This window comes from Budorcas taxicolor, chromosome 6, assembly GCF_023091745.1.
Source record: "Budorcas taxicolor isolate Tak-1 chromosome 6, Takin1.1, whole genome shotgun sequence".
Lineage (NCBI taxonomy): Eukaryota > Metazoa > Chordata > Mammalia > Artiodactyla > Bovidae > Budorcas > Budorcas taxicolor.
In genome coordinates this window covers 66,625,165-66,650,139 of record NC_068915.1, presented here as the reverse complement: position 1 = coordinate 66,650,139, position 24,975 = coordinate 66,625,165, and the positions used below count along the sequence as shown (strand labels likewise).

The 24,975-nt window shown below is 40.6% G+C and overlaps 1 protein-coding gene and 1 non-coding gene across 2 annotated transcripts in view; both read right to left on the bottom strand.

Annotated features, from left to right (window-relative positions):
- Positions 1-2,619: 2,619 nt before the first annotated feature.
- The window catches only part of ATP10D (ATPase phospholipid transporting 10D (putative)), a 124,670-nt gene continuing 102,314 nt past the window's right edge, over positions 2,620-24,975 (bottom strand). The window contains exons 19-23 of the mRNA XM_052642271.1: positions 18,876-19,076; positions 13,832-13,912; positions 12,487-12,591; positions 7,907-8,094; positions 2,620-2,950 (exon numbers count right to left, since the gene is read on the bottom strand). Coding sequence (XP_052498231.1) covers positions 2,620-2,950; positions 7,907-8,094; positions 12,487-12,591; positions 13,832-13,912; positions 18,876-19,076 — 906 coding nt within the window. The remainder of the gene's footprint in view (positions 2,951-7,906; positions 8,095-12,486; positions 12,592-13,831; positions 13,913-18,875; positions 19,077-24,975) is intronic.
- On the bottom strand, positions 16,370-16,442 carry TRNAC-GCA (transfer RNA cysteine (anticodon GCA)). The gene has a single exon. It is a non-coding gene; the product is annotated as a tRNA-Cys (tRNA).

Below are 24,975 nucleotides of genomic sequence, written 5' to 3'. Positions count from 1 at the left end.
ATGCAGGAATCTGGTCAAAGGACCCTCAGCCTGAGCTGAGGATTGGAGACTGATCACCTCCTCTTGGCAGAGAACTCGAATTCTGGTTCTGGTCTGGTCTGATTTCTGGCAGGGCCGAGTTCCAGTCCTCCCTTCTCTGGAGGCCCAGGGAAAAGTCCCGTAACGCTTGGGTATCTATAGGTGGCAGGAGACGTCTGTAAGGCCACCCCTTTCACCCTCCTCTCCCGCCTCCTCCCTTCTTCTTTCAACCTGGCTTCCTTTCCTCCCTTGAAATCTTTGATGTTAGTACTTGGATTCTTGTATTTAAGGGCTTCCCTGGTGGTGCAGAGGTTAAAGCATCTGCCTGCAATGTGGGGGACCTGGGTTTGATCCCTGGGTCGGGAAGATCCCCTAGAGAAGGAAATAGCAACCCACTCCAGTATTCTTGCCTGGAGAATCCCATGGACGGAGGAGCTTGGTGGGCTACAGTCCACGGGTCGCAAAGAGTCGGACACGACAGAGCGACTTCATTTTCACTCTTTGATTAGTCTGAAAGAGTTTGCCGATAATCTCTAATCACCCATTGAGTGTCCAAGGAAAACCTTAGCTCTGGTAAGAGGATAAGGATTTTTGTCTTCTAGAACACATTTTGGGAATCTAATCCAATTCCTTTATAAATCTTTTGGGGTAAAAATTATATCACAAATATATACTAATTTTTCTTGGTTACTAGGAGCAAATTGGGCTCCCCCAAATTTGGTAAAATATGCTGAATACTTACCGAAAATGCTGGAACATCAGCTTAGGAAACTGCATAAGAGTTATTCACTTGGAAATGAGAATCTTTAAAGGCTTTATAAAGACCCCAAATCTCTGCCTGAGGACCAGATGTGTCTCAGAATCCAGAATTTTAAAAAATTTAAAAAGCATAATATTAAAATGTTTAGTAGCACAGTAACAAAATTATTAATATTTTTGTGGCAAAATATATGAGTAACTATATTAAATAGTCTTGTATCTGTTTAAGACATTGTATTTGTGCTTAATTTATGAAAACTTTTTCAGTTTTCAGAGTTCCTGGGATTGCTGAAGAAGAAGTTGTAGACCCATAACATGAACTGTTGTGTACAGATAATTTATATCGGAGAGACTGACCTTTTTTTAGTCATTTGGACTCATTCCTTAGATTCTTTTTTAAGTGAATATATCTCTAAATTTTTATTTATCAGAAGATGATCTCACAGAGTAAATGCTAGTTGCTATGAAGATAACAGATGATATGACATCACTGACTTTTCCATATAAGGATAGGTCAAACAATATTCTTTAAAGGTATTGCTTTGGGATTTTCCTTCTCAGTTCTGGTACCAATTACTATTGGATTTGATGAGTATCAGAGTTATGACAGCTTTTAATATACATTATTTATTAAAAAGTTTAAAAAATCATAAGAAAGCAGATAGCTACCTCCATTAGCCATATGGGATTTTGGATATATGCTAGAAATCAGTCTGTATAAAAGACCATTTGCAATAATATTAGAAGGCTACAAAAAATATCAGACCAGAACAGTAGGCAACAAGTAGAAAATTAAACCCTGAGAACACAGCTGAATAGTCATTAAGAAGAGCTTGATACAGACACAGAACATTAGCATGGAGATTTCATGAAGGAAGTTCTGGGTTGGCTGATAATTTTCAGATGAATGGATACAGAATTTTAAAAGAACTCGACAAGAATACATGATCTTATAATAATACCTGGCAGTTGTGGTAGAAACTAGTTTTCTTGTTCCAATTAAAGCCAGCATACATGATTTGCAACAGCAATGGACTTGGTATAGACTTTCATGTCCTAAATGTAATTAAAAGCAAATCTAAGAACCTCAGAGAATTCTCCTGAGAATCACCTGTATCAGTGTCAGTTTATAATATCTCATTTTTAGAGGTTGAAAGAGGTTGAAAGTATTTGCATGCCAGAAAAGTTATAGGGTAAAGACGATAAACCCTCAAATGGTCTCCTGAAGACTGTTTTGATTGTCTCATATTGATCAGGCTACTGTCAGTTTTAGAATACAGGAAACTGCCAAGGTGGCCTAGACTCAACTGATTCCATTTTCCTTACCTATGGGCTCGATCACCTCACTGACAGCATGTGTACAGAGGCAGACCTCATAAAAAGTCTTCTTTTGACTAGAAGCCGAGAGCGGAATGCATCTCCATGGACCCCTGGCATCCCTGCTGCCCCTTTCTAACGGGGACTCCATCTCAGGAGAACACTGAAATGAGCAGAGTCAAATAAATATATGTCCCAAATGAATCCTCTTGAAAATATTTGCATTTATAGAACAACTAAAATGCTTTCACAAAATCCAAAAAGTTTCATGAAAGCATCTGAATCTGAATTAAATATTTCACTTCTCTAAACTCTGTCCAGGTCAAATTCCAACGTCCATTACACATGGATCCACAAACGTACAGTAAAAGTCATCACATAGGCTTTTCCAAACATTTCCAGTAAAACGTTCTTGTCCCTTAAGGAAAAATCAAGTCATGCTGCTTTGGCAAAGGAGCCTCTTCAAAGTTGCTTTCCCAAATTTGATGGAATACTGGCATCTCCAAGGAGGATATCCCGCTTTTTTTAATCCTTTGAGGGTCCAGCCATCCCTGAGGCCTTAGTTTCAGAGAAGTCTGAGTCTAAAGCAGTTTCACATACAGGTAAGTTTCCTTTCTCAACAGCACAAGCAGTTGCCGACATCGCTGCAAAGACAGCAGATGGGTCATAAATGGGTATTCTCTCTGACTCAACCGCTGAGTGGTCAGCATACTTAGACGTCAACTGATCCATCTGCCCAGGCCCTCTCCACTTCTTGAGAGCTTCAATCCTCTCCTCTGCAGGCAGTCTATCCAAGTGTTTTGCCCTCAGAATTGGAGATGGAAAGAGGGATCCCTGAAGAACTCTGTATATAAACCTAGGTGACAAAAAGCATCACAGAATTACATTCTCCTCGAATGCATTATGGGCCACAAAAAATACTCACCGATTAGAAAAAGTAAAAGGGTCTGGTGGCCCTTCTTGAGGTAAAGAGGGAGGATAAGTGAACTATAAAATGGAGATAACAACATGAAATTAATGTTTATTAAACACTGAGAAAATGAGTTCCTGACTGTCCAACAAAAAATAAAATCTGTAATAAAAGTAGAGATACCAACAGAGCTACATTACAGTCTTAATGTTATCATGTTAATGACCAGAGATGTATTAATGCCATAGGTGTTAGTTTCTTCAACAATCCCCTAGTCTGTTAAGTGAGACAATACATGTGAAGCAGGCAAAGCGTTGGCAAAGTATTTTTTAAAATGCTAGCTTCTAGTTTTCTATGGCTATTGTAACAAATTACCACAAACTTGACCCCTTCAGGCCAAGCTGACAGTATTTAGGGGCTTCCCTGGTGGTTCAGCAGTAAATAATCTGCCTGCCAGTTCTGGAGACATGGGCTCAATCCTTCGGTCAGGAAGATCCTCTGGAGAAGGAAATGGCAATTCTCTCTAATACAGAGGAGCCTGGTGGGCTACAGTTCATAGGGTCGCAAAGAGTCAGAGATGACTTGGCAACTAAATAACAACAAGAACATTTGCAAAAACCTTGTTGAGTCTCCAATGTATGTTATGGGCATTTATGCCATTAGATAAGAGGGTCCGCCACAGATCTTTCCTGTGTATCTCACCTCCTTCCTTGGTGACTGTTGAGGTGACTGAGAGGATCCATGAGTCACAAACCCAATCTCTTCAGCACCAGCAAAGGCTGTTCAGCCACACTCTTGGCCCTCTCTCTCGAGCATACTCCCAATAGCAAATTGCCTAATTTTAGCAACTTTTGAAATCTGGGTAGGCTGAGAATTTTCTAAATCTAGTTTCTTTGGACTTAACGGTACCTTCTCTCAATCTCTTTTTCTTCACATTTTCCCAGGTTGTTGTTCAGTTGCTAAGTTTCTATAAATAAGAACAAGAAGAAACTAGACCAAACCTTCAACACTTTGCTTAGAAAACTCCTCAGCTAAATACCCAAGTTCATCACTTACAAATTCTGCTTTCCACATAACAGTAGAACACAATTCAGCTAAGTTTCCTGTCACTATATTGCCAAGATTCCCTTTCCTCCAACTTCCAATAATGTTTCTCATTTCCTTCTGAGACTTTGCCAGTGGTACCTTTAACACTCACATTTCTAGCAACATTGCATTAATGACCATTTATGTATTTTCCAAGATGATTTATGTTTCTCTGACCATGCTTTCTATTTTCTTCTGAATTTTCACCAGCAGACACTTTAATGTCCATAGTTCTATTGACAGTTTGCACACATGCCTCAAAATTCAACAGTCTATAATGTACCTCACAGTTTTTCCAGGACCTGCCCATTATCTAATTTCAAAGCCTATTTCACATTTTTAGGTATTTATTACAGCAGTACCCACCTTCCTGATACAAAAGTCTGCATTTGTTTTCTATAGCTGCTGCACCATAAACGTGCTGGCTTAGGACAACAGAACCTTATTTTCTCACAGTTCAGCAGGCTAAGAATTCTGAAATCTGTGTTTTCATCTCAATCCCAAAGAAAGGCAATGCCAAAGAATGTTCAAGGTACCACTGCACTCATCCTACACGCTAGCAAAGTCATGCTCAAAATTCTTCAGGCCAGGCCTGAAACAGTTCGTGAACCATGAACTTCCAGATGTTCAAGCAGGATTTAGAAAAGGCAGAGGAATCAGAGATCAAATTGCCAGCATCCACTGGATTACAGAAAAAGCAAAAAGTTCCAGAAAAACATCTATCTCTGCTTTATTGACTATGGCAAAGCCTTTGACAGTGTGGATCATGACAAACTGTGGAAAATTCTTCAAGAAATGGGAATACCAGACCACCTTACCTGCCTCACAAGAAATCTGTATGAAGGTCAAAAAGGAACAGTTAGAACCGGACATGGAACAATGGACTGGTTCCAAATTGGGCAAGGAGTATGTCAAGGCTATGTACTATCATGCTGTTTATTTAACTTGCAAGCAGAGTACATCATGTGAAATTCCAGGCTGAATAAAGCACAAACTGGAATCAAGATTGCTGGGAGAAGTATCAATAGCCTCAGATACTTAGATGACACCACCCTTATGGCAGAAAGAGAAGAGGAACTAAACAGCCTTTTGATGAAAGTGATAGAGGAGAGTGAAAAAGCTGGCTTAACACTCAACACTCAAAAAACTAAGATCATGGCATCCAGTACCATCACTTCATGGCAAATAGATAGGGAAACAATGGAAAACATAACAGACTTTATTTTCTTGGGCTCCAAAATCACTGCAGATGGTGACTACAGCCATGCAATTAAAAGATGCTTGCTCCTTGGAAGAAAAGCTATGACTAAAGTAGACATCATATTTAAAAGCAAAAACACTACTTTGCTGACAAAGGTCTGTCTACTCAAAGCTATGGTTTTTCCAGTAGTCATGTATGGATGTGAGAGTTGAACTATAAAGAAAGCTGAGTGTTGAAGAATTGCTGCTTTTGAACTGTGGTGTTAGAGAAGACTCTTGAGAGTCCCTTGGACTGCAAGGGGATGAAACCAGTCCATCATAAAGGAAATCAGCCCTGAATATTCATTGGAAGGACTGATGCTGAAGCTCCAATACTTTGGCCATCTGATGTGAAGAACTGACTCACTGGAAAAGACCCTGATGCTGGGCAAAACTAAAGGCAGGAGAAGGGGATGACAGAGGATGAGATGGGTGGATGGCATCACTGACTCGATGGACATGAGTTTGAGTAAGCTCCAGGAGGTGGTGATAGACAGGGAAGCCTGGCATGTGCAGTCCATCGGGTCACAAAGAGTTGGACATGACTGAGTGAACCGAACAACAAAATCAAGGTGCCGGAAAGGCCATGCTCCCTCTTGTAGAGAATTCATTTCTTGCCTCTTCCAGCTTCTGGTGGCTGCAGGCATTCCTTAGCTTGTGACCAAGGTATTTCTGTTATCATGGTCAAAGTGCATTCTCCTGTCTGTGTCAAATCTCCCCCTGCCTCTCTGCAAATGGCACTATTTCATTCCTTTTTATGGCTGAATATTCCATTGTGTATATATACCACATCTTTATCCATTCATTGCTTCCATGTCCTAGCCACTGTAAATAGTGCTGCTATGAATATTGGGGTACATGTGGCTTTTTAAATTATGGTTTTCTCAGAGTATATTGCCCAGTAGTGGGATTGCTGGGTTAGGGGCTTGTTTGTTTTTTCAGGTTACTACAATAATAATAGGTAAAATTGTACTGTTAATGCACTTGAAAAAAGTTTTCAAGCTATAACTTTAAAGTTATAAAGAAAAGAAAGTGAAGTCACTCAGTCATGTCCAACTCTTTGTGACCCCATGGACTGTGCATGCCAGGCTTCCCTGTCCATCGCCAGGCTCCTCAGTCCATGGGATTTTCCAGGCAAGAGTACTGGAGTAGGTCGCCATTTCCTTCTCCAGGGGATCTTCCCAACCCACGGATCAAACCCAGGTCTCCCACACTGCAGGCAGACGCTCTACCGTCTGAGCTACCAGGGAAGCCCATAACTTTAAAGTAAAACTGTTTCTTCCTAAATTCTACACGTTCATCTTGTCAGTTTTTAATCTGAAAGTTGGTAACAACAGCGAGAACTACAGAAGCAACTCAGTTTACCAGGGATATTGTTAAGTATACAATTGTAGCCACCACAGAATGACTCGGGTGGGGTTTTCTTATGCATTTCTAGAAGGGACGTCTATCCACAACAAAAGGTTGTTTCTTATGATGATGTTACAGATTGGGGTTGGCAAGCTTTCATCCAATAGGCCAGACAGTAAGGCTTGGGGCACCAGACAGTCTGTGTTGGAACTATTCAACTCTGCTATTATAGTGCAAAAGCAGCCATAGACAGTACATAAATTAGTAAGTATGTCTATGTTCCAATAAAATGTTATTTATAAAAACAGGCAGCGGGTCAGAGTTGCTTGTGAGCCAATATGTCAACCCTGGGAGCAAATAATATGAAATCATCATTTTGATGTTTATATCATATTTATAAAGGGAGAACAATTCTTTGCTATAGTGTTTTCAGCTAAACAGATTACACAAAACTACAAAGGGGAAGAGCTCTAAGGAGTCTGAAGAAGCTATAGATTAAAAACCCAGGCATACATCTGAGCCATTTCCATTGACATGAGAAACGGAGTTAAACTTAAATGAGGAAGACAACTGAAGTCCGAAAGGAGGTAAGCTTTCAAAGTTTATAGGTTTTAGGTGAGACTGCTACATGTCCCTCAGTACCCATTCTCCCTTCTTTTTAGAAACCACCAGATTTTAGCCACTCAGAGTTCTGCATACCCAGATTCTAGGTGATGGGATATGAGCAATGATGGATATTACATTACACCTGGGTCATATCACTACGAAAAAGAATAAAAAGAGCAAAGTTGGAAAACTACACGGCCTCCATCTTCTCTTTCTCCCTCCTGTAGGCAGAGATGCAGGGCAGGGATGCAGGACCAGAGTGTACTGGTGGTGACCAGCTTCAGTCATGCAAATGAAGGCAATGCCCTTGGGAGATGGCAGAACAAAACAGACAAAGGAAAGGATCTGAGTCCTTCAATAACTTTGGGAAGCAAAGCTGTCCTATCCCTGTGGACTATCAACCAGGCTAGAAATTTCCTTGAAAGAGAAATAAATCTTTTCATTTGCTTAAGCCACTTTTGTACTCTGGTAAAAGAGATAAAACCAATATTCTAACTACCACATAGACCGACTTTTCTACTACTAAACATGATGGTCTAACCATCTATTCTTAGTAGTTGCTAGAAGAATTCTAAACCTATGATTTTGCTTCCTCTCTTGATGATAAAACAAATACCATACCTGGGCAGTAGAGCAACACAGGTTGTGAGAACACAAACTAAGTAGAACACTGGATCTGCCATGTGCTCCTGCATAATCCAATAGGGGTTGGATGGTGGGTTACAAATTACACACATGGCTCCAAAAGCCAAGGCGAAGAAAAAATAGGACAAGATGCTCCCAACGATGACCAGCATGTGGATCCATGTCTGCAAGATAAGAAAAGGAAGGGAAATGAATATACTGATAGTTCCACAGTCTGGCAAAATCTGCTCTTTTGAAGAAACATCGTATTTAAGCAGTGGGTGAATGGTATAACAAATCAGTGAACAAAACACAAAATATTGAAGCACAAGAGCATCCTTCATGAATAGCTCATATCACTGTGTAAGTTATATAAAATGAAATCAAATGCCCCAAAGTAATTCTGATGACTAGCTCGTTTTGTACTGTCCATGCTTGGACTTTCCAGGTGGCTCAGACCATCAAGAATCTGCCCACAGTGTGGGAGACCTAGGTTTGATCCCTGGGTCAGGAAGATCCCCTGGAGAAGGGACTGGCAATCTACTCCAGTATGCTTGCCTGGGAAACCCCATGGACAGAGGAGCCTGGTGGGCTACAGTCCATGGGGTCGCAGAGTCCCCACAACTAAGTGGCTAACATACACACATGTTCCTAATACACACACAGGTATTAGGATTTTCTTCCTATTTTTCCATATAGTCACTTAGTGGTCTGTTTCTTCTTTGAGATAATACCTTAATCCAGTGAACTTCAAACGTTATCCATTTAAGGTGGTAGACATCACTGTTGTTCACCAATATCTCATTCTCTGCCTCTAATAAACACTCAAAAGAACTGCATTTCCCCACTACCTTGAAATTAAGCATGGCTGTGTCTTGCTTGGACCAAAGAAATGTGAATGGAAAGGATGTGCAAACTTTCCAGTTAGAAGCATCGAAGAGCAGGTGTGCAATTTTCCATACTGTCTCCTTTCTTTCCATGTTTGACCAAGATTTTCTTTTGGGGAATAATTTCAGGTGGTACAGCTATAAGACATGGCTTGGGTCACTGAGCCACTCCTTGGAGGACAATCGCTCTGAAGTTCTCTGCAACCTTAGTAACTCTACATGAGCAAGATACACATCTTTGTATATCACATTATAACCTATCCACCTTCATACCTACACAGAGCTTGCATTGTTATTTTTATTATTTTGCTATAAATGGGCTTACTAAATAACTTTATTTAGAAAGAAAAGCAGATCACTACCTTAAATATAATATCTGCATTTTCTATCATAACAGCTTTGAGTCTGGGGTCTGATCTATCTTTGTTACAAAAGGAAATTAGCAAGATTTACTGTGATAAAACATGATAGCCCCAAACAGACTTCTTTTTTGACATAATCCAAAGTATGAAAGAGTCACTTTCACATTATCTAATTGTCACTGTTATTTAGTGCGTGTACAGTCCCACCTAAAATCACTGTGTACACCATGGTGGTATTTATCAGTCTTTGGGGGGAAGAATGCTTTTATTAATCTTTTTTACTTTCTAGGCCTAAAATTCTCAAACAAGATCCAATTTTCTGTTTTCTTCTTAACCTTGCAAAGTACTTTTCCAGGATAGATATCTTCACAAAAATCACAAAAACAGTTCGTGTTTTGTAAACATGCACAAAATGCTCAGAAAATGTTGGATGAATTCTCAATTAAGATCCTTCTGCCAACGCAGATATAGGGAATAGACATGTGGGCAGGGGGAGGGGGGTTAATTGGGAGATTGGGACCGACATATGAGCAGTGCCGTATGTAAAACAGATGGCTAGTGGGAAGCTGCTGTATAGCACGAGGAGTTCAGCTCGGTGCTCATGGTGACCCGGAGGGGTGGGATGGGTGGATGTTCCAAGAGGGAGGGGATATATGTATAAATATAGATCCAGGTTTGATCCCTGAGTTGGGAAGATCCCCTGGAGAATGGAATGGCTACCCACTCCAGTATTGTTGCCTGGAAAATTCCATGGACAGAGGAGCCTGGCAGGCTATGGTCCATGGGGTCTCAAGGAGTGGGACTTGACTGAGCGACTAACACTTTCACTTTCATAGCTGATTCACCTTGTTGTACAGCAGAAAATAAAACATTGTAAAGCAACTAGGGCTTCTCTGGTTAAAAAAAAAGATCTTTATGCCTCTGAAGACAATGATTTTTTTCTTTCTCAAATGTTCTTCCTTCTCACTGAGCCCTACTGCCAGGGTTTTCTTTTTCCTTTTAAGAAGTACTTTTGGCAAGTGAGAAGTGACTTGATGGAGTTGACCTGTTTAAATAAATGGATGCAGATAAAGTCAAGGGATGCTGGGTAAAAACCTACAGGGAGGGGAGAGAAGTGACAGTGAGATGGTGAGTAAAAGGTGATGGAAACCAATTCATATTCTCAGAATGGCTGTTACTGACAATAGACCTCCAGAGGCCATGAGCTCTATCCCACCCTGCAGTGTGAGAAACAATTCTTTAATGATACATTCTTTATATAGTACTCATTGTTCTTGGCATCTCGCTTTTGCTCCCCTTCTCTTAGTGAAGACTCCCAGAATTATGTGCAATCTTGACAAAACATTCCTCTTTTGCCAAAGCCTGTGACTAGAACTAAGGAAATAGAATTCTGTCACCAGGGACTGAACTTGGAGCACAACGAATGTGGCAAGAATAGAGAGAAAATGACTGGGACCAGTTCAGACTACAGTACCATCCTGACAAGCTTATCCATTGCTTTCTGTTCCCTGGATCTCTGGAGTCACTCTGAGTCCTCAGGACATTGTTTTGTTTTATTATGATCTTTCAGTATATTTTTAATAACTTTTCCGTTTGCTCAGGTTAGTTAAAATAGATTGCTGTTGCTCATAACCACTGAACCCAAACTGACACTTGACATATTAGCATCTTTGCAAAACCTTTTGATGTCAGAGCTTATGACATTTCCTTAGGCAGTAGCCAAAAGTATCTACATAAGAGTTTAAAAATGAAATTAAATAGATACTAAAATAATCCCCAATATTTTAGTTCTAGAACTCCCTTTACTTTTCCCATACGGTATCTGCAGATATTAACTTTTTGTAACACTTTAGCCTTATAAAGTTTGGTTATAGAAGGTTATAAGCAAAGCATGTGATGCCAAAAATATTCAGCCCTACCTAAAAAATTATAATCTCATGATATAACCTCATTATCATTTACAACTATAATTTCACCCAGCTATTTCCTATATAAAATGCATCACCAGTAAAATGTTAAATCACCCCCAAACATTGGTCATGTAATTATTTATTCAAATATTTTTTGAGTACCTACTGTGTGCCAGCCTTGTCCTAGATACTGGTATACAATGGTAAACAAAACATGAATTCTGCCCTCAAGAAGATTACAGTCTAATGTAGAAGGGAAACATGAATAGCATAATCACATAATTACATGAATTATAAATTATTATTAGGATTATGAATAAAGTAAGAGGATGATAGAAGAAAATGGATGGTTAGGAAAGGGTTCTTGAGAGAAGCAGCATTTTTGCTGAAACCAAAAAAAAGCCAAAGAAACGAAAACTTTTGACCTGGGTAAAGTGCAGGGATCCAAAAGTAAACAAGGGATGCTCCCGTCAGAAGATATGGTCAGTGCTAAGACCCTGATGTGCTAATGAGCTCATTGTACCTGAGAAAAAGAGGGACAATGCGGTGCTAGTCCGCAAATAAGTGGAAATGACATTGGAGAGAGAAGAGGCGGCGTGGCTGCATGAAGCATTATAGGCTGTTAGCTTAGGGCTTTTAGATTCTATTCCAAGTAAAATCGGAAGCCACTGAAGGGGTTTACCCAAAGGAGAGCCAAAAGGTATGCTTTATATTTCAAAAGGATGATTTTGGCTGCTTTGTAGAGAAGGGCCAGCAGAGTCAAGAGTCAAGGTGAGAAGATCAAGGAGGCCGTAGCTATAATTCAGGAAGAAATGACAGAGGCTTTGATGACAGCAGAGACAATGACAATGGAAGTGAGCGAGCAGCATAAATAATCACAGAGGCAGTTTCTGTACTAGCTTTGTTTCACAGCTATCCTGCAATCACTCTGAAGAAAAGACTTAAGTTTCTCATTTAGTTGGCAACTAAGTTCAAAAAGGTGTAGGTATAAATGAAATGAATGGTAAAACTTTTGGAGGGAGAAAAAAAAATTTTGTTTATGAGAAAAGCATAAAATTATTACTTACAAAAGTCACTATACCAGGATTAAGGCACAACACCTGTTTTCATTTTAGTTGAAGGCATCAGCTTTGTCTTGAAGAATGCTGGCCAATGCTGGTAATTATTTCTCCAGCCTGACTCACACCATGAAGCATTCACACTATGAGCACCACCAAGGGGACCAGGCAGGTGTTCCCCACTCCCCCTGGCTGCACATTAACCTTAGCGTAATAGCGCTCAACAATCCACGAGAGTGGCTGTGAGTTACCCTTCTTCCTTGGAGTCATTGCTCTTCTCATTACCATTTGTTTTCTAGGCATGAGGACATTTCTCCAACAACAGTTTCAGGCTACTTCAGAGGCAGGAAAACCACTCACCAAACTCTTGCTTTCTATCACCAGATGGAGGAGAATGACGAACAGAGCAGCTGTGTTCAGGGGGTTACCAAATGTAAAGATGTCAATGTCTGAGCCCTGGTAGGTCTACAAAGAGAGGATAAAAGTTGGTGATCTTGGAGAGTTGTGCACACTCTGGTGTATCGTCACTTTATTCCATGGCCCAAATGAGAACCGAGTCCCTTTCTTCAGTGTTCCTAATAATTGGTCATTTAGGATAAATAAACAAACATTTTTAGAAAAAGAGACTGAATCCCAGAGAGGCCATCCAATCTTTGGATTTTTCAGTTGGAATTATGTTTTATTCTGAATCTTAATTCATCTTCTTTGATTCTTTTACTTATGTTTCTGATTCCTTGAAGTATACAGAAATTTCAAATATGTTCCACTTAACAGAGCTGCAAACCTTTGAAGCAGATACTATGGCTAACTTGAGTTTTTGCCATGGTTAAGTAAATATCCACCCCTCTCATATGCTTCTGTCTTTAAGTCCTTAACGTATTCCTCACATGACACAGTTTTCTGATATTTTATAATTCTAGTCATTCTTTTCTAAATATACTTTAGATTGCCTTACCTATATTCCTCTTGAAATACAGTATACCTTGAATATTCTAGGTGGGTAAATTCAAATAGTTTTATTTGAATAAAGAATGAAAATTGTTAACTTAAAGACTATTACCTTTTCCCTTTTTGTTAATGAACCTTTGGTAACCATCCATGATCAAATTAGTGTTTTCTTCTGGGGAGGGAGGTGGGTGAATGGGCAACTATATCATGCTGCTTGGTACTGGTCTAAATTTTTTAAATTAATTTTATTAATTCTTTGTTTAGTCATATTTTTTCCATTTTTTACCTGCATAACAGGGTGGTTTTTTTTTTTTTTTTTTTTTTAGTTTGGGGGATACTACCTAAATTTAATACTCTGAATGTCATCCTGGTAGAATTAGTCCAGCACTAACTAATAATAGCTTTCATATTCTGACTTTGCCTCTCTGATTTTGACTCATCTAATTATACACCAGGCTTTCAACTTTATTCAAGTCATTGATGAAAATTATCAAGCAGTACAGGGCTAAAAAGAGAACCAAAAGGATTCAGTTGGCACTTCTCTTCAAATTTAACCCGTTACCTATCATCTAGGCACTTCTCTCCAAATTTAACCCACTACCCTACCATAGTTGAGAAAAGCATTATATTTAGTCAGTTAATGACTTAATTCCATGAGCAATCTACCCTCATATACCTATTCTAAATGCTGACACCGGTGACAGAGAGGCACCATTTATTCATGAACAACAAATCCTTTGAGTTAACAAGGACTCACATAGTAAGGCACAAAGAAGCAGACCAGGCTCTGATAAAAGGCATCCAGCAAAGTAATCCAGAAGGTGAGGGGTAAGTATGCCTGAAAACAAAGCAGATATTGGGGAGGGAGAAAGATTAATAAGGGTCAAAGCAAAATCAAGGCACACCACCAGCCAGGGCTTGTTTTTGCTTCTCTGAGAGAAAACTCTATTCCTTCAGTCTCTCATTCATGACACAGGTCAGATCTGTAAGTAGTAGTGAAAGAATAAGGGGGTGATAATTGAATAAAATGAGTTCACAGGTGAAGAAAAACCTGAAGGAACTCCTCAACTTGTATTGCTTCTAACACTGGATCAATCTTAGTCCCTTCCCATGATCTAGGAGGTCCCGTGTGGTCTTATCATTGAAATCCCTGCTCTCCAGGGTCATACCCTCCTGGTCTAATCTTCATTCACCATCCTCCCAACACACAGACTTCATCTGTTTCTCAAATATCCCAAATCCCTTCTTTCCTCAGGGTTTTCCATGTGCTGTTATCTCTGCTAGAAATTCTTCCTAGACCTCCTACACAACCAGTTCCTCATTATTCATATCCTAATTCAAATATCACTCCTCATAGAGGCATAGACCCCAGACCAATCTAAAAGTTATGTCCACTTATCATTTACTATTAACACCAGGGATCCTTAGAAGTCCTTCATTACAATCAGAAATCATCTTGTTTACCTAATCATTTAGGTAAACAGAATGCAAGCTTCATTAAGTGGGAAATTGAATAATTTAGATTCTTTTACTCAAATGATTAAAACAGTGCCTGGTAAACAGCAAGTACCCAAGAAATATTTCTTGGATTAATAAACTATTTTTACCTAACTTTTCATGTGCTAAACTGCTTCCTACCAGAAGTCTGCAGAAAGAGAACGATCAAGTATAAATACTAGTCAAATGATTGAAAACAGGTTTTCAAATAAAAGATAATTTTGAACAAATAATACTGTGTGTGCAGGATTCTGAGGCTCCATTCAGACCTGATAGGAAGGATGGAGGGCCATGGTTTATTAGTGACATCTGCCACGGATAAAAATGACAACACATACATCATATCCTTGAGCTACTTTTTCCTTTTCTTAACATGTTATTAGTCTTATTTCCTTTAAAATGAAAAAAGAGGCTGAAATTGTCTTCAAAATGGGTAGCTGTCTTCTAAAGCTTTGTAAGTGTTCGAAATCTCCATATACATTCTTCCAGCCCTCAAAAGAAGTTTGAGGCATCTATCTTTTTTTCTTTTGTTCTTTAATCTCTTTGTCCTCTGGAAAAATCAAAGTGATGAAGAGTCATGGTTTCCAGTCTACCTTTCCCTGTATCTTCTGTTACAATTTTCTCATTGGAATGATGGAATCTTCTACCTGCCTTTCTTCGAGTGTCCATAAACTAAGCACAATCAAATGGGTGGAAGAGAATGTAGCAGAGTCAAAAGGGCCACCAAAATGTCACTGGACAAGAGAGAACAATTCTGGGATAAGTTAAAATACAGCTCCATGCTTCTAAGGGGACAGAGGCTGCTCAAAATATCTAGAGCCAAAAGGTAACAAGTACACTTTCTTCACAGTCATGTGAATTAGGGGACTTCAGGGTAGGGAAGTGTCAAGGATAAGACAAATGAGAGGCTGAAAGGAGTAACTCATGAGATCTCTGGAAACTGAAAGGCAAAAATCTGGACATGAAGTTAAAGCCAGAAGGCTGTGTGGGTGAAGAAAGATGGTAATGGATGACAGCTGTCTGGAAGGGACACCTCTCACTGCGGCCTTCCAGACCCATCTCCTTTCAAGGAGAGATGCTATAACCCTGGAAAGTTATCTTTCATGACACCAAAGACAGGAAATGGCCCAAACATAAAACAGAATTTGTTTGGAGGCCAAGTTCACAGAAAGGACAACTCTTCTGGAAGGTAAATCAATGAAATCAATTACCTTTTATCAATAGCCACATGCTGGGACACTGCCTGCAATCACCATGTATTACAAAACTGGCCAGCTCAGTAGAACAGTGTGTGCACAGAATTGATAGCAGGGCTCAACAACAGGAAACAATGACCTCAACTCTTCCAGGGTAAAGACCAATTACAATCTTCAGGCTGTACAAATGGGCTTCTGAAACACCAGCTATAAAAACATTAAAGGTCTCCCTTCTATTCTTCTTTCCTCAATGGACTTGGAATTTAACTTAGACCTGGGGTGCAGGACAACTTCACGACTATCAGCCAAGCATTCCTGCACCCCTGGCTTTGAACCTTAAGTCAGATTGGACTTTTTTAGAATACCCCGTTTGGTTCTTTGATTGAAATGAATTGGATGAAACTGAAGAATTGTAAGGATTTCCTCCTCCCTGACTTCTCCTTGCATTGACTGCCCCATGAGCCTTTCCCTTCTCTAGGGGTTCTTCCCAAACCAGGGATTGAACCCAGGTCTCCCGAATTGCAGGCAGATTCTTTACAAGCTGAGCCACAAGGGAAGCCCAAGAACACTGGAGTGGGTAGCGTATCCCTTCTCCAGCCGACTTTCCTGACCCTGGAATCGAACCAGGGTCTCCTGCATTGCAGGCAGACTCTCTACCAACTGAGCTATCAGGGAAGCCCATACCCATGAGCCTAAGGATATTAACTTACTCTCCAGTCTGGAAAGGTAGTTCAAGCCAGAAAAAAGTTGGATTGACAAAAATAAAGCATCATTTTATATTTAGGATTTCCTCAAATTTCTGGTTAAGTCTAGGGGTGGGATAAAAACAACAACATTGAGAGTGTAATATGGCTAAACTTTTATACATATTATTTTACTTAATCTTCACATAATCTCCATAAATAAAGAAACTGGAGTACAGGCAAGTTAAGTAACTTACCAAGGTCACATACCACTGAGCCAGAATGTAAACTCAGGCTAACCATCACCCATCATTTGCAACATGTGCTGTTCTGGGTCAGTGTCTTCAGATTAGTGAGTCCAGTGAAACCCAATGCATGAATTTCTTACCATGGGTCTCATTTTCATTTCTCCAGCCCTTTGACAGGAAACCCTCTTTCCTAAACCTGTCCATGTGGTTAAGATCTGTCCTCAGGAAAGATCCATATCCCAGGGCTGGTTGGTGAGAAAATGATCTTTCTAGTCACAACAATACACATAGGACTCAAATCCCAATGCACAAGACCTGAGTTCAATGCCTGGGTAGGGAAGAACCCCTAGAGAAGAGAATGGCAACCCCCTTCAGTATTCTTGCCTTGAGAATCCAATGGACAGAGGACCCTGGCAGGCTACAGTCCATGGCGCTGGAAAGAGTTGGATATGACTGAGCGACTAACACTGTCACTGTCAGCTGAGCCAAGGAGTCATAACCAGCACATTCACAGCTGATTTAAGAATAACGGTGTATTACACAACACTGTAAATCAACTACAGTACAAAATAAAAATTAAATTAAAAAAAGAATAATAGATGTCACCATTAGTCCTCGATTGCGCAGTTATGGGGCCAATATATTTCCCTTTTTCATTAAGCCAATTTGAGCTGGTTTTCTATCACCTGAAACTGAAGAGTCCTGACTAACACAGACTTCTTCTTAAGGCTAGAATATTTTACGAGACTAAGCTCTCAGCTTTGTCCTTTACAGGTATCTACAGGTTGCTGGTCCACCTCTGTCCCTGTGATCCTGAGCACTTATGAGAGCACTTTGGATTTCTGGCCATTAAATAGCAAAGGGGTTGGGAGCACCCAAGGACTGACGATAACATCAGTGTTCTTTCAGCATCGCAGCAGAGGCTTGGGAACTGGGGTTCATCTGCACCACCCATGAGCTCGGTGACATGGGTGGATTACTTAAGATACCTGCCTGTGCCCGACTTTCCTTATCCACAGAGTAGCTAACGATAGCATCTATTCTGCAGGGTCATTTTGAGAATTACATTTATGTATGTTAAGCACTTTACATACATAAATGTATGTATGCATATATATATGCCTGGCATATAAGAGGCATTACATAATGTTCATAAGGCTATCTCAAAAATAGTTACTAATTATGTAAAAGATGAACTAGACAAAAGAAGAGTTTTGAGACAACTAGCTCAATTAATTGGTGACTATAATATTATGGGTAACAGGTAATGAGGGCAGAGAGAAGGATGGAGAGGGGACAGATATAAGGGATATATTGGAGGTGGGCAGACAGGACTGAGAGGTTAATTAAGTGGAAGATGGACACAGGTTTAGGGAGAGGGAGGCAGTAAGATCATACCCCTATTTCGCATGACAGTAAAACCTGAAGCATTTAATTTTGGCTTTAGAACCAGACTAAGGAGCGTTCCCATCCCAGTTCTGCTATTTTTTTTTTTTTTTCATAGCTATGAGATTTCTGGAAAAATTCCTCAGCTCCTTTGAAATTCAGATTCTTCATCTTAGAATGGGAACACCACCAGGTTTTCTCTCAAAGTGCTTTGTGAAGATAAATGGGACTGTGAATACTTCGTAGTTTGCCCAATAGAAGGCGCCAGGGGTTTAGGAAATACTGCTACTGCTGCTGCTGCTAAGTCGCTCCAGTCGTGTCCGACTCTGTGCGACCCCACAGACGGCAGCCCACCAGGCGGCCCCGTCCCTGGGATTCTCCAGGCAATAACACTGGAGTGGGTTGCCATGTCCTTCTCCAATGCATCAAAGGGAAAAGTGAAGTCGCTCAGTTGTGTCCGACTCCTAGTGACCCCATGGACTGCAGCCTACCAGGCTCCTCCATCCATGGGATTTTCCAGGCAAGAGTACTGGAGTGGGGCGCCACTGCCTTCCAGATAATGTTATTTGTAAGGTCTGAAGACTGGAGTTCTTCTTAGAAGCACCTGAGGTCTTTCACAGTTTTGCTTTCTCTTTGTTACGTCTGCTGTGTTAGCAGAGATCTTCGGAAACAAACACAGATGATTCAGATACGTTTCAATACACCAGAGTATTTGAGCCAAGCACCCCGGAAGATGCCTGACTTTGACGACGGCTGTATATCGGTGTGCACGTTTTTGCTGTAGCACCCACCTCTGACCTCTGGCCACTTCTGTAGAGCTCAGGCAGCTGCATGAGAGTCTCTGCAGACACGTCTTTCTCTAGGACTCCATAAATGACGGGAGGTGCAGATGTGAAAAGAAGGTTGAAGAAGATCAAGACCCAGTAGTCAGTCATGGATGTTCCTGAAAACCCACAAAAGAACTGGTACCAGAAAAGGAGGTTCACATAGGCCTAGGGACACAAAGAGAAAAAGTCGCATCTTAGAGTCTGCTATGAGAGCCATGACCACACATGCCACCCAGTGCTGTTCTGAATGGTGTGATCTCAGCCTCTCAGTACAGCTTCTTTGCTGACGGAATGGAGAACCACAGCTGACCTTACAGCTTTTTTTTTTTTTTGGTAAATGTTTTATTAAAACACACACACATACAGTCAGTTTACTATGTGGTGCTGGCACTCATGATTCTAAGAGCTTTATAAATCATTCATTTAATTTTCATAACAACTTGGAAATTATTGCTGTTCCTATTTTACAGATGAGGAAAGTGAGGCATGGAGAGGCTAAGGAACTTGCCTAAAGTTACCCGGCAAATAAGTGGCAGAGCCAGGATTCAGAGACATTCCAGCTCCAGATGAAGAGAAGCTGGACCTGCGCTGGTAGGTAGCAGCCATCACAACAAATGTTCATTCAATTGCTTTTTGGGTTCTCGATTATTTTTTTCGTGGTGAAGTGGGATGGTGCCAGTGGGTGGGCAACCATCCCAGTTTGCTTGAGGCAAAGGGGTTTCTCAGGACACAGTACTCTTATGACTTAAACAGGGGCAGACCCAGGCAAACCAGGACAGGTGGTCATCCCAGAGGCCAGGCACATACATTCACAATGGTTTCGGTATTTTGTCTCATGTGCAGTGAGTCTGCAATAGCAAAAGCTTTCTGCCCAGAAGCAATGTAGGACACAGGAAAGGTCATTCAACTCAGATTTAGGGGGTTTGTTTCAAGTCCCAGGGGACACTTTCTATATGACTATATGACTTTAGGTCATTTTAAAAACCTCTATAAATTTTGGTTTCTATGTCTGAAAAAGACATAGAGAATTATACCACATCAGGTCTTAATATCAAGATCCAGTTAGAAACTGCTCATGAACTATAAAGTGCCTTTTTAGTTCAGTTCAGTTGCTCATTTGTGTCCGACTCTTTATGACCCCATGGACTGCAGCACGCCAGGCCTCTCTGTCCATCACCAACTCCTGGAGTTTACCCAAACTCATGTCCATTGAGTCGGTGATGCCATCCAACCATCTCATCCTCTGTTGTCCCCTTCTCCTCCTGCAGTTTCCAAAGTCTATTGTGATCTACACAGCCAAAGGCTTTGGCATAGTCAATAAAGCAGAAATAAGATGTTTTTCTGGAACTCTCTTTGCTTTTTCAATGATCCAATGGATGTTGGCAATTAGATCTCTGGTTCCTCTGCCTTTTCTAAAACCAGCTTGAACATCTGGAAGTTCACGGTTCACATATTGCTGAAGCCTGGCTTGGAAAATTTTGAACATTACTTTGCTAGCATGTGAGATGAGCACAACTGTGCAGTAATTTGAGCATTCTCTGGCACTGCCTTTCTTTGGGATTGGAATGAAAACTGACCTTTTCCAGTCCTGCAGCCACTGCTGAGTTTTCCAAATTTGTTGGCATATTGAGTGCAGCACTTTCACAGCATCATCTTTTAGGATCTGAAATAGCTCAACTGGAAAAGCTCATCACCTTCACTAGCTTTGTTCATAGTGATGCTTCCTAAGGCCCACTTGACTTCACATTCCAGGATGTCTGTGGCTCTAGGTGAGTGATCACACCATGGTAATTATCTGGGTCATGAAGATCTTGTTTGTATAGTTCTTCTGAGTATTGTTGCCACCTCTTCTTAATATCTTCTGCTTCTGTTAGGTCCCTACCATTTCTGTCCTTTATTGAGACCATCTTTGCATGAAATTTTCCCTTGGTATCTCTCATTTCCTTGAAGAGATCTCTACTCTTTCCCATTTTATTGTTTTCCTCTATTTCTTTGCATTTGTTGCTGAGGAAGGCTTTCTTATCTCTCCTTGCTATTCTTTGGAACTCTGTATTCAAATGGGTATATCTTTCCTTTTCTCCTTTGCTTTTCACTTCTCTTTGGTAACCCACTCCAGGGTTCTTGCCTGGAGAATCCCATGGACGCGGGAGCCTGGTGGGCTACAGTCCACGGGGTTGCAAAGAGTTGGACTTCACTTCACTTCTCTTCTCTTCTTTTCACAGCTATTTGTAAGGCCTCCTCAGACAGTCATTTTGCTTTTTTGCATTTCTTTTTCTTGGGGATGGTCTTGCTCCCTGTCTCCTGTACAATGTCATGAACCTCTGTCCACAGTTCATCAGGCCCTCTATCAGATTTAGTCCCTTAAATCTATTTTTCACTTCCACTGTATAATCATAAGGGATTTCATTTAGGTCATACCTGAATGGTCTAGTGGTTTTCCCCACTTTGTTCAATTTAAGTATGAATTTTACAATAAGGAGTTCATGATCTGAGTCACAGTCAGCTCCTGGTCTTGTTTTTGCTGACTGTATAGAGCTTCTCCATCTTTGGCTGTAAAGGATATAATCAATCTGATTTTGCTGTTGGCCATCTGGTGATGTCCATGTGTAGAGTCTTCTCTTGTGTTGTTGGAAGAGGGTGTTTGCTATGACCAGTGTGTTCTCTTGGCAAAAGTCTATTAGCCTTTGCCCTGTATCATTCTGTACTCTAAGGCCAAATTTGCCTGTTACTCCAGGTGTTTCTTGACCTCCTCCTTTTGCATTCCAGTCCCCTATAATGAAAAGGACATCTTTTTTGGGTGTTAGTTCTAAAATGTCTTGTAGGTCTTCATAGAACCATTCAACTTCAGCTTCTTCAGCATTACTGGCCAGGGCATAGACTTGGATTACCGTGATACTGAACAGTTTGCCTTGGAAACGAACAGAAACCAGTCTGTCATTTTTGAGACTGCATCCAAGTACTGCATTTTGGCCTCCTTTGTTGACTCCTTTGTTGGCTACTCCATTTCCTCTAACAGATTCCTGCCCACAGTAGTAGAAATAATGGTCATTTGAGTTAAACTCACCCATTCCAGTCCATTTTAGTTCACTGATCCCTAGAAGGTTGACGTTCACTCTTGCCAAGTTTGACCACTTCCACTTTGCCTTGATTCATGTACCTAACATTCCAGTTCCTATTCAACATTGCTCTTTACAGCATCAGACCTTGCTTCTATCACCAGTCACATCGACAACTGCGTGGTGTTTTTGCTTTGGTTCCATCCCTTCATCCTTTCTGGAGTTATTTCTCCACTGATCTCCAGTAGCATACTGGGCACGTACCAACCTGGGGAGTTCATCTCTCAGTGTCCTATCTTTTTGCCTTTTCATACTGTTCATGGGGTTCTCAAGGCAAGAATAAAGTGCCTTTTAATTAACATTAATTGATTAAGATATTATTATTATTGGCACCATAGATACCTTGGAACACTTTAGGATGGGGGCCACAGTCCTTAGAATAGAGTTTCTTAGCCTAGGGTCCATCGATATGCATTATGCATTGCTCCTGAAAACAGTGGTTTAGGGTGCTATTCTGGGGACTGAATCCATAGCCTTCATTACTATCTCAAAAGTTGTTCAAGATGAAAGAACCACAGTCTCAGAAAGCTAAGCTACTCAAATGGCTTCTGATACTGGCCCTATTCTCCATAGTTTACAAATCAGTCCCTGTTTGGCTAGGCAAGAAAGAGGCAGAAACAAGTAGAGAGGATTGCAGTGTGAACAGCCATCAAGGTTTACAGAGCAGAAAGACCATGGGGTCCCTGCTCCTTGGTGATGGGCTTTCTACAAATAAACATTCTCTCTCTCCAAGAATATGAGGCATCCCTTTCTAATATTAGCTAGAAACATGCAGTTAAAAGGAGGGAGTGATGGAGTAGGCTGCATCATAACTGCTGCTGTTTGTTTAGTCGCTAAATCGTGTCTGACTCTTTGTTAACCTTGGAGTGTAACCCACCAGGCTCCTCCTCTGGGATTATCCTGGCAACACTGGAATGGGTTTTCCATTTCCTTTTTCAGGGAATCTTACTGACCCAGGGATCAAACTTGTGTCTACATTGCAGGTGGATTTTCCACTCTTGAATCAGGGCATTATAATATTAATAGAAGTAGAAAAATGCAAAGATATGAAAATGAAACCTAGGAGAGGGGCTCCTTTCTTAAAGTCACAGACCACTAAGTCCTGGAATTTTACATTAAAATCACAGCCTAACCTACAGTCAACACTCAGACAGAGATATTATGCATTTCAAATATTTTTGTAAAGTTTTTTATTAACACTTTGACTAAATGTTCAGCTCAGTTCTGTCGCTCACTCATGTCTGACTCTGCGACCCCATGGACTGCAGCACTCCAGGCTTCCCTGTCCATCACCAGCTCCCGGAGTTTGCTCAAACTCATGTCCATAGAGTTGGTGATGCTATCTAACCATCTCATCTTTGATCGTCCCCTTATCCTCCTGCCTTCAATATTTCCCAGCACCAGGGTCTTTTCAAATGAGTCAGTTCTTTGCATCAGATGGCCAAAGTACTGGAGTTTCAGCTTTAGCGTCAGTCCTTCCAATGAATATTCAGGACTGATTTCCTTTAGGTTTGACTGGTTTGATATCCTTGCAGTCCAAGGGACTCTCAAGAGTCTTTTCCAACACCACAGTTCAAAGGCATCAATTCTTCGGCACTCAGCTTTCTTTATAGACCAACTCTCACATCCATACATGACTACTGGAAAAACCATAGTTTTGACTAGATGGACCTTTGTTGGTAAAGTAATGTCTCTGCTTTTTAATATGCTGTCTAGGTTGGTAATAGCTTTTCTTCCAAGGAGCAAGCGTGTTTTTAATTTCATGGAGGCAGTCACCATCTGCAGTGATTTTGGAGCCCAAGAAAATAAAGTCTGTCACTATTTCCACTGTTTCCCCATCTATTTGCCATGAAGTGATGGGACTGGATCCTAGTTTTCTGAATGTTGAGCTTTAAGCCAACTTTTTCACTCTCCTCTTTCACTTTCATCAAGAGGCTCTTTAGTTCTTCACTTTCTGCCATAAGGGTGGTGTCATCTGCATATCTGAGGTTATTGATATTTCTTCTGGCAATCTGGATTCCACTTGTGCTTCATCCAGCCCGGCATTTTGCATGATGTACTCTGGTGACTAAGTATGCTAATTCTAATTAGTAAAGTACCAAGAGCTTCCTGAAAAGTTCACTGTGCTAGAAGAAAAAAAAACATGTTCCTGCTGATGATAGACAAACACACACATGCACAGATCTAAAAATGACCCAAAGTCATCTTTTCCCTAAAGATGGTATTTCAGTAGTGATGTAAATTTTTGTTTACTACTAACTTCCTACATATGGACTTAAAAGACGAAGAATAAATTTGGTTGAAAATCATGACATATTTACCTAATCATCCCACTAAGAAGGGATTTAGGTGAAGCAACCTAAGGTCAACATGGGTTTATAAAAGAGAAAACTGAAATTTAAGCAATAAGTTGAAGACTAAAAGCCAAGATGCTTAGTAATCAAATTCTGCCCTTTTCAGAGTTACAGCTACCAAGTACAAACACATTTTACAGGCTTGCCATAGAATTCCTTATCTAGTGGTACTAGCCAGCTCTATAGGCTAAGGTACTATCCTAGGATTTCATTTGTATCTGCATCTTCCACATACCACATGGGACATCCATTAGGGACAGCAGACTTTTTTTTTTAAGTAATCTCCTATAACATGGAAGCAAACCTTTTCATTCTCTACTGACAGACAGCATTACACATTTCATAATTCTGCTTGTCACAATCATTTTACAGAAGGTCAAAAATTGGATTCTAAATGAATCAGACAGGGTTTAATTGAATTTAAATGCATAGGGAATAGAAAATGCTAGCAGATGGACAAGCCTAGCAATTTGCTATCAGCTGCTGAAACATAGCAGATTATTCCTAGTAAGACAGCAGGAGTCATCCTGGCTGCTTCCCAAACATCAACAAGCAAAGTAAGCTTAAGGCTGGGCCCTCCCTCTTCACCCCTTA